General features: G+C 37.0%; 1 protein-coding gene across 1 annotated transcript in view; it reads right to left on the bottom strand.

Moving 5' to 3' along the window:
- Positions 1-211: 211 nt before the first annotated feature.
- Positions 212-17,189, bottom strand: part of LOC107754669 (docking protein 4-like) — a 38,767-nt gene continuing 21,789 nt past the window's right edge. The window contains exons 2-9 of the mRNA XM_016571211.1: positions 14,792-15,099; positions 7,325-7,432; positions 6,766-6,880; positions 6,417-6,536; positions 5,475-5,664; positions 4,898-5,036; positions 3,902-4,019; positions 212-2,248 (exon numbers count right to left, since the gene is read on the bottom strand). Of these exons, the coding sequence (XP_016426697.1) occupies positions 2,106-2,248; positions 3,902-4,019; positions 4,898-5,036; positions 5,475-5,664; positions 6,417-6,536; positions 6,766-6,880; positions 7,325-7,432; positions 14,792-14,857 (999 nt within the window). The 5' untranslated portion in view covers positions 14,858-15,099 and the 3' untranslated portion in view covers positions 212-2,105. The remainder of the gene's footprint in view (positions 2,249-3,901; positions 4,020-4,897; positions 5,037-5,474; positions 5,665-6,416; positions 6,537-6,765; positions 6,881-7,324; positions 7,433-14,791; positions 15,100-17,189) is intronic.

Here is a 17,189-nt window from a genome sequence, read left to right on the forward strand (position 1 = left end):
CTCACCAAATACGCATTTATTTGATCAAAAATACAGTTAAAAGAGTAATATTGTGAACTAGTACTACAGTTTAAATATTACTACTGTTTTCTATTTTAATATATTTTAAAATCTAATTTATTCATGTGATGGCAAAGCTGAATTTTCAGCTTTACTGTCACATTAGATCAATTTAATGAATCTCCGCTGAAAGTATTAAAACAAAAACAAAAAAAACTTCTGACCCCATACATTTGGTAGTGTACATTTATTTATGTGGGCATATTTTGGCTACATTATAGCGAGTAACTGAAAAGGTTAGACATGGTAAAAAAGTAAAGCTTAAATGAAAGGTGCTTATCTTTGAAGAGTTGTTGAAATATGTACTGCTAAAAAATATTTTCACAAATTTTTAAAACGGTCTGCAAGGAAACCTGAAAAAAATATTTTCTTTTTCCTCAATGTGTACAATCATGACAATCAGATCAGCTCAAGCCCTTTTAATGATACATACGACGTGAGTTAATAAATCCCAGCACTGAACGACTATGTATAAAATGAATAAAGCTACAAGTAGTCAAACCCTCAGGACTGTAGCTCAATCAGAGAATACAACCAAATTAATTCTGTGCCAGACATATGAGTGTTTTTTTTAATTTTGACCTTTATGTCACTTATTTATATGGATAGTAGAGAGAGTACAGGGAGTGAAGGATAAACGAATAGGGCCCACTGGAAACGGTTAACCAGCAAGACTATCTTGGTTAACCAGCTTCACCATGCTAGTCAATCAGATTGATCAAACTCAAAGCAACCCAGCTCATTATGCAATGTGCACTAACCGCTCCAACACACAGGGTTTTAAATTGAGAGTTACAGCATGAGAAAAACAGAACAAGTGTAGCTGACTGAAAACACGATACAGCCACATAATATAAATGTCTGCTGAGATATGAACGCAATAATGATACCCTTAATTTCATGGAAATTACTGGAAATAGTTGACAAGCATGGAAATCCAGAAACATGTCTCGTGTGAGGCCTACCACCTTATTTAGGATGTTTTTCTCCTCTTTTACAGTGCTAGTATAAACCCTTTTACATACAGAATTGCTGAACTGCTAAAGAAAACCCTACTGCTATACATTGCAATTTGTCTTGTGCTTTGTTGGTAAACTTCAATAAATAAATAAATAATTCCTTAAACCACCTCAGCTGGGTATAATCATAATCTTTGTTCCCATCTATTCGTGGATCTCTGACCCTCACGACATCTTCCAGAAAAAATGGTGGATCAGTCTCTCTGAAAAGATCAACCAGAGAACGAAGCACATGAGCTAGTCAAACACTCACTTCTGTCCAAATGGCTTTCTTCATCTCACGACAGAGACTGGACAGACAGTTTTGTACATCAGAACTGTCCATTTAAGTCACTTTAAAGAAAGGGAAAAGGAGAAACAAAATGCACGACCATACGAAATGACACTTTCAGAAAGTGCTCCCGGTTCCTCAAAGTCCTCTGGGCTTGGGAAGTCTTACAGACATGATTAAAGCATCTGATCAAAACACGCTTTGGATTACTCTTACTGAAAAGCAGAAGTGCTTACGGCCCTTCCTCCGGGCCGCTGTGGTTTGCTGGACACCCTCTTGTGTTGGGGCTTCTACAGGAGTCTAAGAAACCCCTCCGTAGCTCTTCCGTAATTGTTTACCTTGGGGGACATGCATAGGGTTGGAGAGCGTGCATGAGATTAGAATTAGAATAAGAGATAATATTGAGAAGAACCTACAGTACAGTCTCTACTTCCGAAGAAACCCAGCAAGAGTGACCATATTGCACTGTGAAGGCAACTGAGCCAGTTCCAACATTTTGTCGCATCTCTTGTGTCTGGTTTAAGGGTATGTGAGCCCTGCTCCAGTGGAAGCGCTTCAAGCTTCACAGTGCATTCCCTCATTCCACAGTAAGTGCCCTCAGCGTCGCTGGCAGGCTCAGGGGGAACTGAGGCAGCATGGCAGCACGGATCTTCCCTTGCTGAAGAAGAGCTGATGGAAAAACTTAGGGCAGAGTGCAGTGTGGAGGGCGGTCAAGAGGTGAAAATCTGGAAGGTTTCATTGCTGCTAAAAGCCGCTCACTCGCTGGGGTACGTGGGGTAGTGCGTCGGGGGTTGAGGGCAGCCGTGGCCCACAGGAAGGGTTGAGTGTCGTTCTGGAGGAAGGCGTTTAGAGAAGAGGTCAGTGTCCACTCCTGGTTGAGTATCACCGTAGAGGTCACCTGAAAGAGGATGAGAGGTGTTAATGGGAAGGTCTAAATAGCACACAGTCTGCTTAATATTGCATGCAAAAGCAGTAACAGGCTGTTTGTTTTACTTTCAAGCAGAAAATAAAGTGGTTTCTGGGTTACTATACAGATTTTTTTTCTTTTAATAACACCAAAAATTATAAAATGGTCATCAGAAGTTTTCTATTTCAGTATATTTTAAAATGTCAGTTTTTTCCTGTGATGGCAAAGCTGTAGTCACATGATCCTTCAGAAATCATGCTAATATGCTGATTTTGTGCTAATGAAATATTCCTTATTATCAATGTTGAAAACAGTTGTCCTGGTTCAATATTTTGAGGAAACTGTGATACATGTTTTTCAGAACTATTTGATGAATAAAAAAATCTAAATACATCTTTTTTATTTGAAATAGAAATCTTTTGAAACATTATACATGTCTTTACTGCCAATTTTGATCAATTTAATGCATCCTTGCTAAATAAAAGTATTAACTTTTTTCCCAAAATAAATCCAACTGACCCCAAACTTTTGAGCGCTAGTGTACATTTACAGTTTTTTATTTATTTTTTATTTTTTTTTACAATCGCTAGGACACATTTCTCAATACTTAGGTCACTTTTTCAAAACTCTTCACACAGCGAGCACAACACCAGTCTATGTGGGCTAAACTGTGAATCATTGCTTTGGCACAAAATGCATTCATTGATGACATCTGTCAAATTACATGAATTCTTTTGTCACTTTGAAACTTTATGTACTACACAAGCCAATTAGCACATGTTTACATGCTGTTTTCAAAACTGTTCAACTTAAGTTCAAAACCTAGCACAGGACAAAAATAAATAAGACAGAAATTTGCAACATTTCTAGAGTAATATCATATAGAAAAACATTCTGCATGTAAAAAATCAAATACTATCAAAGCAGTTGCATGTAGCTGAACATCTTCACAAGTGTTAGTCTTTCACTTTCATTACCAACTATACAAACAGGGAAAACTTGTAAACATGGACCATGTAACATATACTGCAGTGAATTATAAACAGTAGAGAGTATCATTCTTGTGATACTCTGTATAACATTGTATAATGCTACCTGTTGTTAGTGTTTTTTAGGTTGTTGTGTTATGCGTAATAAAATGTGTTTGTTTGGTGAAAATCTTTGCTAGTGTTATGTAAGAATGAAGTTGAAACATGGTTAGGAGAACTTTGTGAAGAGTTTGGAAAAGTGACGTTAGTATTGAGAAATATGTCCTAGCGATTGTAAAAAAAAAAACTGTAAATGGAAATTTGTTAAACTGGAAACCAAACCACAAAGTGTAACTATGCAAACATTTGAATCATTGGGATTGAGTCAGCGTTGATGGATAGGTATTGTTTGTATGTTTGTCACTTTGTGTGAAACTTGCTTCAAGCCCAAAATATCTTCTTTTTTTTTTTCAAATAATTTTCTCTGTTATTTTATGTTGCTTCATAGAAGACTACATGTCTCAAGGTTGTTGATAAAGAGTTTCATATTGTGCTTTCTGGGCTTGCTACTTGCAACGACATTAGTTTTCGGAGCTGTGTTTTTGCCATGCGGCACCAGGCTCCTATAATGTGACTACTGTACTGACACACACTTATCCACACTGTTCAAACTCACCGTTGGCAGTATCCACCCCAGCCTGTGATCCGGTGATGTGGTGCCAGAAAGCACTTCGTGGTAAGATTGCTGTCGGGGTGCAGGGGTAGGAAGTCCCCTCTAAACCCTTAGATAAAAGCTGGGGAGAGATAGAAGAAGAGAGATGGGAAAGAATTTCAATTAGTTTGCTATTAACACAAAATTATGCCTTTGGTTCTGGTGTTTTGAAAGTTGTAAGACAGGAAGAAAATCAGTTGTCTGCAATCTCTCCAGCTTTGTTTTAATACACACTATGTGTCTACCATTTCCAAATATGGGGTTAGTAGGACTTTTTTAAAGAAATTAATTCTTGTATTCAGCAAGGATGCATTCAATTGTAAAAAAAAAAAAAAATTGTTATGGGTGTTTTACATAGTTTCAAGTAATTTCTATTTCAAATAAATCCTGTTTGAACTTTTGATTCACCAAAAAATCCTTAAAAAATTTATCAAAATATATTAAACAGCACAACTGGTTTCAGCTGTGATAATATGAAATTATACTTTCTGTTAAATGTTACTTAAAAATCACGTGACACTTAAGACTGAAGGAATGGCTGCTGAAAATTCAGCTTTGCCAACACAGGAATAAAATACATTTTAATAATATATTAAATATATTATAATAGAAAATAGCTATTTAAATTGTAATAATACTTCACAATATTACTGTTTTACTGTATTTTTTATCAAATAAATTAAAGCTATAAATAGTATATTGTAGTGTATATTATCAAAGTAAAAATTTGCATTAAAAAGTTGAACTGATTTGAGACTGTTACAAAGAAGGTCTTTTGTACAAAGGAATTCACAAGGCCAGTTTTGCAAAATTGCTTATTATAGTGACCTAGAAATAGAGCAGACTATTTTTGTTGAAATGTCTTAGTTTTAAATGTGTCAAAACTTTGTCAATTTTCTGTTTCAAATTAGATTTTCAAAGTGGCCTCAGGCTTTTGAACCCACTGCATGCTTTGGTTACCTTGCTGTTTTTTTCCATTTCCATGAGGACTCTCTTATGCTGCTCAGCTATAGCTAGAGTGGAAGAATGAACCCTTTGGTAGATCTGCTCTCCTTCCCGTGTCTGGAAAGTGTACAGACCCTCCCCACTGTCACACATCCTAACAAAATAACAAACAAGATAGCAATACACAATTTAGCAAAGCAAACATGATGAACTACAAAGAACCGAACCCATAGGCTAGACATGCGTTGTGTGTTGCATTATAATAGCCACTAGGGGGCAGTGTTACATCAGACTCGAACTTCTCTTTAAAACTCTCATCTTCTCTCTCAAAGGGCATCCAGCTGGCAATGTGAATCTTCTTTTATTATTTGATCAAAGCAGTGAGGGAGATAAGAACACCTAATCTGCCACTGAACTCCTTGTAATCCACTCAATAAATCCTTTTAGGAGGTCCACAGGTCAACGGCTCTCTCCTCTGCTTCCATGTTTCTCCTACATATACATGACCTCACTGAACTGAAATATACACGTCACAAGACCTTGTAAAATGTCATATTGGCTTTAAATGAATGATATCTTCAACATATTTTACCTGCCAGCCTCAAAGGTGAAGCGCGTAGCATCCCGTCCGTAGCGCCGCAGCGAGCAAAGCGGCCAGGTTACTAGCTTGGTGCGAGGGTTGTGAATATCCCACAGGTAGATGTTTTCATGCGTGATCTGCATCATACACTCTCCGTAGATGTCAAGATTGGGGCAGGGCAACAGGAACACGTTGAAGCGCTCTGTAAGGGAAAAAAATGAGAGACTTGTAGTGAAAAACTAGGTATTTGGTTAACTGTATTTGCTTAACTGGTCACTAGACTGTAAAAAAAAGAAAAAAATAGTAATTTTTACAGAAAAAAAAGCTTAACCTTAACATATATGGAGAAAAAATTTAATGGTTTAGCATCACATTATATGTAATTTTTCCTGTAAAATACTGTCTAATTTATTGTTGGTGAAAACTATGAATTACTATATAATTAACCATGAAAAACAGTAAAATACTCCTAGAAGTCCCTGTGACACATCACATATGATTATATTTTATATAAATAATTTACTTTATTTCTATTATATACATCAGGGTGGTTACTGTTACATTTTCTGTAATGTAATAAATGTTTATTGCATTATTTTAGTGTCATGTTACGGATAGGCCAAGCAGATTTAGGATGTTCAAGTAGATCAGTTACATCATATCACGTAATGAAATATACAGTTATAAGTTGTAAAATAAACCAGCATCAATTTTCCATCCCGTAATAGCCGAAACATTGTCATCGTATTTTTTACAGTGAATTTCTGGCAACCACAGCTGCTGTTTATTTAATGGAAATTTAACAGGATATTTTTGACAGTGTATATTAAACTAAGTGCTACCAAGTTGTCACTGAAGTATACAACAGATCTAAATTCAAACTCTTGATATGAAACAAGCTACAGGAATCCAGCTCATAGGTAAGCAATTGTACAAATGGCTTTAGTCTCTTACCTGTGTGTTCACACTGAACTCCAGCAGCCAGGAGGTCTGGTTCTCCAAGACTGATGTCATTAAGACGTGTCCCCAGGCACTCGATAGACAAGGTCTTAAACCACTCTTCAGCCTCCAGCTCTGTGAGAACAGGAAGATTCAATGATGTCAATGAATGAACATGTTCTTTCAATGAAAATGTTCTATGAATCAAACATACACTAGGAGATGCGGTCTGTCATTATGCCTGAGAGCAGCACGACATCAGACCGTATAGACCGAAATGCTAATATCAAGAATGAAAGCTTCTTTAAGTGAAGCATCCTCATCAGCTGCTGCAGCAAACCAAGCCTTAGAAAAGATGATGTACCTGATTCACAGGTGAAGGTTCGAGAGGTGTCATCTGTAAAGACGATGGCCACGGCTTGCCGCTTTGTGTCACGGGGCAATCTTGTGATGTTCTTCACATTACTAATCTCTGTCACCTGTGTGTAAAATGAAACCAATGCAAACTCAGAAGTAGTGGCAGAGCCTAGTTATTCAGACATGCTTCATTTGCATCATTTGGAAAGGCACTTGTGCTCTCTTAATCATCTAATTTATCTTTCACAGAGCAGCGGAGTGCAGTAAAGGAAGGCAAATGAGAGCGATAAACACAGAAACTGGAGGCCTGTGAGTCAGCAAAGTTAGAGAAAATCGCGAGAGTCTGTGCGTGGATACTTTTATTCAAGAAATTATCTGTTTACCCACTGCCAGTCTCGTAATCTCGCCCGCCAGCTCTTGCGGTATGAATGTGCTCTACGTGGCTGTTAGTAAAATTGGAGAACTGAAGTGACACTTGAATGTTTTCCTTGAATGTCTCATTTCTCCCGTGACATTTTCATGGCTTAGATTAGACCACAACTGAACTGTTGCAGTGAGAAGTGTACCTTAGGACAGACTCTGATGTAGGCTGACTTCTCATCAGGGTATTTTTCCAGTCTGCGAGGTCCTTTACTGGACGACTTCTTAAACACCAGCCAGCAGCGCCGATAGATCTGAAACACAAAGGGTCCAAAAATAACACTCAACACGTGCAAAAGGCAGGAAGAAATTAACTTTAGTGAGTAGATCAATGGATTAACTTTTCATTGAACAGTGTTAGTAAATAATTAGTGTTAAATATTAAATATCAGAGTATAATGTAAAATGTAATGTAAAATATGGAAATTTAGCATGTACATTTAAATATCAGTATCAACTGATACAGATACACCACCATTCAAAAGGTTGGTAAGATTTTTTTCATGTTTAATGTCTCATTCTCACAAAGGCTGCATATACAAGTCCCTCGGTCCCTGCCACAGCATGGGAGTAACACATTTTACTTTTGGGGTGGTACTCTTCAGGTGATAAGCAGTGCCTGGTTTCCTTCAAACATGATGCTTGGACTTGAGGTTCATCAGACCAGAGACTCTTGTTTCTCAGAGTCTGAGAGTACTTTAGGTGTTTTTATGCAAAATCCAAGTGTGTTTTCATGTGTCTTCACTGAAGAGAGGATTGAGTCTGGCCACTCCGACATAAAGCCCAGATCGGTGGAGTGTTGCAGTGATATTTGTCCTTCTCTAGATTTCTCCCATCTGCATATATGATCATGGAGCTCAACTAGAGTGACCATCATGGTCTTGGTCACCACTCTAACCAAGACCCTTCTCCATCAATTGCTCAGTTTGGCCAGGAGGCCAGCTCTAGGAAGAGTCCTGGTTGTTTCAAACTTCCATTAAGGGTAACAGAGACTACATGCTTATGTGACCCTTCAATGAAGCAGATTTTATTTCTGAACTCTTCCCCAGATTATATATATATATAATATATATATATATATATTATATATATATATACACATACACACGCACATACATACACACACACACACACACACACACACAGCAGTAGTATTGTGAAATATTAAACAGTAATTTTTGAAACATTCAAATTTAAAATTACGATTTTAATATATTTTAAAATGTAATATATTTTTGTGATGGCAAAGCTGAATTTTCAGCAGCCATTACTCCAGTCTTCAGTGTCACATGGCCCTTCAGAAATCATTCTAATATGCTGATTTGGTGTTAAAGAAACATTTCTCATTATTATCAATGTTGAAAACAGTTGTCCTACTTAATATTTCAGTAGAAACCATTTTTTCAGGATTCTTTGATGAATAGAAAGTTCAAAAGAGCAGCATAGAAATCTTTTGCAACATTATAAATACCTTTACGGTCACTTTTGATCAATTTAATGCCAAAATAACAATAACAATAACAATTTCTTAAAAAAAAAACCTTACCCTAAACTTTTGAATGGTAGTACAAATAAACTACACTGAGAGACTGGGTAATATATAATATGATGCCATGTGTGGCACAGTGGCCTGCGCTTTATTGCAAATATACAAGGGGGGAAAAAATGCTGCTGGATAAATGTGTTATTTGCGCGATATGAAAGCTTCTAATTAAATCTACAGCAGTTGTGATCTGTCTTTATCTTTTGTAAACACACTCTCTCCCTCAATCGACCCTGCTGCCATAAAAGCTATTTTCTGTTTATACCACTGATGTCCTTCAACGACAGATCCTACAGTTGCCACGGTAACCCCAGTCCATTTAGGCAAGTGCTCCAGCCAGCCCAAGGCCAGTCCCACTCTCTATCATCACTGGAAATTGTTCCTGAGCAACATTATTTCTATATCATCTATTCAACAACCCTTATGACCCTTTTTCAGAACAGCCTGATGTATTGGTTTGCTGAGGAACAGCAGTTCGGCTTTATGCTTTCCTTTGTGTTGGAAGTGTTGGAAGATAACAGGAATGGCAATCGAGAAACTAAACATTTGAACTGTACTGAGTTAACAAGGAAAAAGTGTATTCTTTAAAGGAAAAAGCAAGCTTGGGGGGAGAAAAGGGAGAACTATTTGTCTTTTTTGCCTCAATAACCCTTTAGAATGAATTAAAGTCAACGTGTTTAGACTGATCAAATTCCCTGGTGTTTAGACACTGTTTTTAAATAAAGTTACATTCTGACTCACAGTCATAAACACTGCATTAGTCATCAGGCTTGTATTATGACAGGCCTGCACTGCACCTCAAATATAACAAGCGAATCCACGCGCTTTTAACCATATTGTCCACGAATGAACATATCAATATGTGATTTGGACTCAAAGGAGTCCAAAAGATAAAATCTTACCTTTGAAAGTTTCATGCAACGTACAGTGTGTCCAGTTTCCTGCCGAGATGACTGCTAGAAAGCTGAACTGAGCTGACGAGCTTTTGTTTTTATCATCTAAGCTGACCTTAATGTCATTGCCACTCGAATGCTTGGACCCATCTCACAAAGAAAGTTAGCATGGTTTTCCATTCACAGCAGGTAAAAGATTGATCCCTTGTTTGCATCATGTCCCCTGAGGTTACACTAATCCTCAGTAAACAGACTGAGTGTGTGTGTGTGTGTGTGTGTGTGGGTGAGACGTCCCCTCTCTCACTGCTGCTTAACTGTTTGTATATCTGTCTGAGCAACATTAATACACACACACAGATGCATGTACATACAAAAACCAAATATGCTCCATCCTGGTGTCACTCCTTTTCTAAAGAAGTACCATGGTAACCTTTATTTCCATTAAAATGCCGTAGTTTCTACAGTTAAAATTACAACATTTAACTTGGTGTTAGCACCACTGTCATCAGAAAGAAATTAAAATGAAAGAAACTGGACAGAAGCTTCTTTTACTGTTTTTGAAAGAGATCCTGCACTACTGTTCAGAAGTTGGTCAGTAAGAATGTTTTTAATAAATTAATACTTTAATTCAGTAAGGATGCATTAAAATCATGAATAGGAAGCTCATAGGAAGAACAGCATTTTTTTTTGCAATAGAAAGTTATGTTTTTTTGTGCACCAAATCAGCATATTAGAAATTTCTGAAGGATCATGTGACACTGAAGACTGGAGTAATGATGCTGAAAATTCAGCCTTGTATCACAGGAATAAACTACATTTTAAAATATATACATATTAAAATAGAAAACAATTACTTTAAATTATAATATTTCACAATAATACAGTTTTACTATATTTTTGATCAAACAAATGCAGCCTTAGTGAGCATTAGAGACTGCTTTAAAAAAATGTTTGCATGACTGTATTTGTTGCAATTCCAATGCTTCTTTGGGATCTATTTTTATTGTCAGAGCAAATACTAACAAAATGGCCTTGGTAATTGACATTAATTAATTGCTTTTAGCTGAAAGCAATAAATCATACTCTAAATCAAAACATTACTAAATATCGTCACGACTACAATACCAGCGTGGTTTTGAATGTTATTTTGCTCAATTATGGTTTACAGCGGCAACAGTAGCTGAAGTAACCATGGCATTTGTTTGGCAGAAACCATGGTGACCATGGAAATTGGTAATCTGTATAAAAATGGGCAGTTATGGTCTTGTTTGCTATATGAAAACACTGTAACTCTTAAACTGCTCCATGGGGAATAAATCATCATGGCGGTCAAAGCAAATGTGTTACAAACATGGGGGAATAATGCATGGAGGACTACACAACACTTATCTCAAGAGCTTACTGCAGGTCAATATAAGAGAATAGGAAGGAGCAAGAGAACAAAGTAAACAATAACAGCTTATGGAGGCACAGGGAAAATTCAGAGTTTAAACTAAAGCAGTGAAAAGGAAGAGGAGATAAAACAGAGGCATAATCTGCCAACATTTCATAGGATAATAAGCCTATAATGAGTCTGTTTGCCCCTGGAATGAATCCATTTCTGCATTTTTGTCAGCTGTTCATCTCTCATCTGCTCTTCCTCTGAGATCTGACAGAACTCAGCTTGGCATCCTAGGATGGTCAAAGGAATAATGACACCACTGTAACAGTTGCTATGCTTAAAGCTAAAATTAAACCACTTCCTCTCAGGCAAGACTAAATTTAAAATGGCAGCTTACTGACTGTGTCCACTGAAACCTGTTGGGGATTTTCTGAAACGATTCTAAAATTCAGGTCCTGTCTGTTTGTGTCACAGAACTACTGCATCACAGTAGCTTCAGATCTTTGCTTTGTCCCTCAGAGATGCATAGCGAAAATAGTATTGCAATGTATGTCCATTTGATTTTTGGCCTTTATTGTCTGCATCGACCAACACCCTCCCCATCTAATGTCTGGGGTTGTTTCATAATTGTGATGTCTGGTGTTGAGCCGCTTACGATTGCAAATGCACTCAAAAGGGCTGGCAGTGGCTGAGAAGCAATTAGGGTAATTCCAGCATGGCAGCGAGGCCGGCAGTACGGGGCTGCCGGAACCCGAGCAGAATGCTAAACAGCGCTCTGATTAGTCTGATTGTACCTCTTGGTCCCTAAGTGGACCGCAGAGATAGACAGTGAGAAAGGGAGGGAGCGATAGAGAGGCATACAGTCTGGCTAATTAGCATCCCCAGAGGTGCACAGGAAGCTTGGCGTGGGAGGTGAAGAAGAGATCGTAAAGAGAAGGGGGAGGTGGGGGGAGGGATACGGAGACAGTGGTCCAGAACAGTGTGACAAAGGGCTGACAAGACTCGCCCGGCTGCTTGATTCCAACACGTATGAAGACAGAGAAAGCAGGTGGCCCCACAGCTTACAATTAACCACAATTTCTTGATGCAACAACATTAAATTCTATCCGACAAGCTGATAATTACATTTACATTCATGCATTTGACAGAAGCGACCTGCATTGTATTACATATACAATATATACATTTTATAAATTGGGAATCGAACCCATGACCTTGGCCTTGTTAGCACCACATTCTACTGTTCGAGCTAAAGGAATGTCTACATAACATGATAATTAGTGTTCCATTAGCTTTAATATCATCAATGGTAGCTATTAAATTCCACCATACCATACCACCAAGACGGCAAATGACTTTATTTTTATTGAAGTACCATAAAACTCCCTCATGTAGTTTTAAACCTTTATTACTTTCCTTCTTCTTTGGAACATTAAAGATATTCTGAGAAATGCCTCACTGTTTTTCCCTTACAATAGAAGTCAATTGTAACCAAAACTCTTTGGTTACCAACATTCTTGTGTTTTACAGAATAAAAAAACTAATTTAGCTTTAGAATGACATCAGTGTGAATAAATGATGACAGAATTTTCATTTTTTTTGTGTGAACTATCCCTTTAAAATACCTGGATGTGAGTGCACTTGCATACATTTAATAATGCATGTGTGTACAGAATCCAGAAGCATCAGCTTGTTAGCTCCAGGTCTGACAGAGAGCTACAACCAAAGTCAAATATGACTAAGATCTCATTGACCAAACCCTTTCTTTAACAAACACAGCAACAACTAAATAAACCTGGGTGGTCAAAGTCTTGCAAAATATTTACCACCCGCAGTCAATTCAACTCTCAGATGGACAAAACAATGAAAATGCTTTAATGTGGGAGCTTTTAGCCAATGAAAATGGATTAGTAAGAACACAATATTTCCTCCAATCTGTGGAGGCTAGTTCCTCTAGAGCCAGAAAAAAAGGTGAGAGAGAGAGAGAGAGAGAGAAGGATAGGGCTTTACAGACACAAATGCAAATGCCGCCACACACTCACTGCTGCTGCCAAATCAGAGCAGAGGCAACAGCATGGATGTAAATAGTATTAGCTGTGCATAAGCAGATTTACGATATTGTGCTTGCATTACGTGCACTAGCATAATATTAAATAGACAAAGAAAATTGACTTACAATTAGGGAAGCCATTTGTTAAACATTGACGGAGGAACGGTACCCATTTTGAGTTTGCACAACACAGGAGAGCAAAATCGAGAGACAAAGACAAGCACACACAGGGTACAGACACAAGATGTGTCCGTGTAGAAGGAACAAGAGAGAGAAATGAGAGAATGAAGGGAGAGGAGGAATAAAGGGTAACCAAAAAAAGAAGTGGCAAATGGGAGAAAATATAAACTCCTCTTAGATTGTTTAGCACTGCGTTCCCCAGGGGGACCATGTGTCACAATCCCGCTGCTGCCACGGTAACCACAATCCTGCTGACTACATAATTCAGCCATCGACCTGTGCATGAGCTCGAGAGGCACTCAGAAAGTCACTAGACATGGTAATGCTGGAACTTCTTAGACATTCTGAAACATCAATGCAGCCAGCTGATCCAGATTGATTTCAGCAGTGAAATAGTTTAAAAACATATGCTTGTAATCATAAAAGCATATGCGGAGCAGGAAAATGCGTAATGGAAAGTGAATGTAATGCAAATAAAGCAAAGACAAACATGCTAATGAAAAATGGCAAGTATAATGACAAAAAGAAAATAAAGAAAAGAATGAGATTTTTTTTTCTTTACAAAGGCAATATGTATGTATATATATACTATATATATATATATATATATATATATATAAGAATAACTAACAGGGACAGCAGAGGAGATGCTCTCAGACCATGTGAGACTGAATCTCCTGTCAGAGGAAGATTGTAAAGCTTTAATGAGGTCTCTGGGCCAGAGATTAGGTTAAATTAGTAGTATGAATGTAGTCCCCCCATGTCCTGCACCATTATTGCTTCACGAGCCTCTTCCAAGGAACGATTTGCTCAATCTCTTCAAAAACATCCAATTATCCAGTAAAAAGGAGGCAATATGTTCTGTAAGATGTCTAGTCTGATCTGGGTGAAATGTTAAACAACATAAGGAATGCTTGGACGTTCTGATGCCACATACAGCAGTGCTGTCATTTATCTTGCCAATTCATTAAAGTAAATGCTAACCAACACAAACTGATATAATACTTGTTACCATATATAAAACATTTTATATATGGTCTATAATAATACTAATTAAAGGTAATTTTATTAAATGCCACAAGATAGCATTTCAGACTCTATGCTGAGAAATGTTATGCCACTAAAATTTGAATGCCATATTGTAAAAAAAAAAATGAAGTTGTGAATAAAACAAAGATTATTGGGGGGTATGTTTTGCAAGAGAATACCATATCAGTGTTTCTACTTCAAAAATTCATAATTCAATGTGTTGCAATTATTTGTGAAATTTACTAAAATCCTTCTAGGTAAATCCTTCACCAATTGTTTGTCATTGCACTAAAAAAATAATATGACCTAAAACTAGAAAACTCTGAAATAAATGAAATTAATGTAACAAAATTAAACTAAAACTGACCAACTGAAAACTAATGAAAAGTAAATTAAACGGAAAAGATCGATTGGGGAAAAAAAACAAAAAAAACGAAACCACGACAATCGGACTGAAGTCTCAATGATAATACAAGTTAACCAGCATAAGACCAAGCCGCCCATCAAGTGCACTAAAAGCTACTAATTACTACTCACCCCCAGTTTCCTGCTCCGCATGCGGACATAGCCCTGCTTGACAATGTCATTGAAATTGGAGGCCATCTCTGAGGAAACTGGGAACTTCTAGAATGAATAAAGGCTTGCATCCAGCCCTTCGGTTTCCCCCTTCAGCCAGTCCAACCAAATCCTTCCTTTCTTCGTTCACTTCTTCGCTTGTCTTCCAGTCTTCTTTGATCTTGTCTGCTCTGCAACTTTTATGGAACTTCACGTCCAGAAGGTCATGTAGATCTTCAGACCAGGTTCACCAACAGGATCCTTGGTGTCTCCTCAATCCTGCATGACCACTGAGAGACGAGAAAAAGGGCACATATTTTATTCATTTACGAGAATGGCGATTACTTGTAAGATGATAGATTATTCATTGATTCGCCAGACATCTTCACTTGGGTGAAATTTGCCCACCCTTCCATGAGAATACACTTTTTTTTTACAGAAATTTTCACTGCCAAGTTAAATAAACATTAAAGTTCCATATGACATATTTCTGCTGCTTCAAATGTCATAATGGCCTAAATTAAAAATCCACTCTGACTGTAAACATTATTTCCGCTCTAAATAGCCCAAACCTCGTTTTTTTGGAGAATGAGAGAGATTAAACATTTCGAAGTATAGCAGACTTTAAACTGAGAGGAAAGAAAGTCATACAGGTTTGGAACAACATTAGAGAGATTCAATTATGACAGGATTTGAATTTTTGGGTGAACCATCCCTAAATATCAGAGCGACAAATCTTACCCACATATCTAATCTTGTAAGCTTTTACAAACCCTCAATTTAAAAGAAAAACAAAGAAGATCCGCTGACTTATAATAAGTAATAGAGGCATAATGTGCTAAACACACAGTTTCTTGGGTTCTAAGCATTCATAATAATCCTCTGAGCTCCGACCCTCAGGCCAAAGAACTGGGACATGGTTGTAAGTGCAAAACTAACAGTATCATCAGCATGCTCTGGAACAACACCCCAACGTGGCACACTTCCCCAGAAGAGAGCCGGAGCTTAAAATTCTTGACTGCAGTGGAACACAGACATTAAACTTTAACAAGGAGCTCATTAGCCAGGACAGAGCCAGGCTAATCGTCGTCGGCGCTGTTGGTTTTAAAAAGTGGCTCGCTCAGGGAAGGAGGGGCCATTTGCTCCAGTAGAAGATCAGTGAATCATAATGCCATTATTATGTGCTCTCATGACCCAGCTTCAAAAGCCCTTGTCAGAAGAGTGAATGGAGAAATAAAGATAAAAGGGAGAACAAGAACAGTTGAAGGAGGATATGAATGATGAAAAAAGCAGTTTTGAGAGGACCTCAATGGAAAAGCATAATGAAAGATCAAAACAAATCACAACAGCTTGAAAATCAAGACTTTAAGTGTCAGCCGAGCTTCTTCATATAGCAGTAATAAATAGTCAAATCCTTTAGACACAAAGAGAGTTTAAGAACAGAGGTAAAGATATAAGAAGTCCTTCATGAAGCTGTTGTTTTAATGTCATTTTTTTTACCCAATTTACAGTGGTCAATAAAAATCAGTCATCTTTAATGCCCCAGAATACATCGGAAAGGCCACTTTGCTTAAATTTGAATTTACATTCAAATTTATTTTGATAGCAGACGTTCTTAGCACTGTGACTTGTATATGTGTGCATGTAGTGTATCATGATTATTGCTGTTCAGCAGGAGGCAACAGACACAAATCAAGCATAAAGTTAAAGCAATAAAGTAACAGTTTAATATAAGAGCTGCTAAGAGCCTTCTGCTGTATGATGAATGGGTATATTCAAGTACGAGTGTATAGCAATATGCTGAATACTAGCAATATGCAAGTATTAGGTCATGTGCAGTGAATAGGAATCACAAGGTTTTCAGTCTACCAGAGCAAAAAAGAAAAAGAAAAAAAAAAACGTTAGAAAAATGGCAAGCAATTCTGAATTATTTTCTTTTAAATGTTTAAATATTAAATTACATTTACAAAATTACATATTAAATATATGAATCTAAAGATATATGGTCTAAATGCCAGACAGAAAAGATGTTTACAATGTTATTTATGTATATTTACAAAAAGATTTCTATTCCAGACAAATTATGTTTTTTTTTACTTTCTATTCATCAAAGAATCCTGATCAAATTTATAATGGTTTACACAAAAATATTAAACACTAAACAGCACAACTATTTTCAACCTTAATAATAATAATAATATTGTTTCTTGAGCACCAAATCAGCATATTAGAATTATTTCTGAAGGATCATGTGACACTGAAGATTCATTCAAATTGAAAACAGTTATTTTAGATTGTAATATTTCAAAATATTATTACTGTTATTACTGTAGTTTTGATCAAATAAATGCAGCCTTGGTGAGCAGAAGATTTAAAAAAA

Source organism: Sinocyclocheilus rhinocerous, unplaced genomic scaffold (genome assembly GCF_001515625.1).
Source record: "Sinocyclocheilus rhinocerous isolate Xijiao unplaced genomic scaffold, SAMN03320098_v1.1 scaffold742, whole genome shotgun sequence".
Lineage (NCBI taxonomy): Eukaryota > Metazoa > Chordata > Actinopteri > Cypriniformes > Cyprinidae > Sinocyclocheilus > Sinocyclocheilus rhinocerous.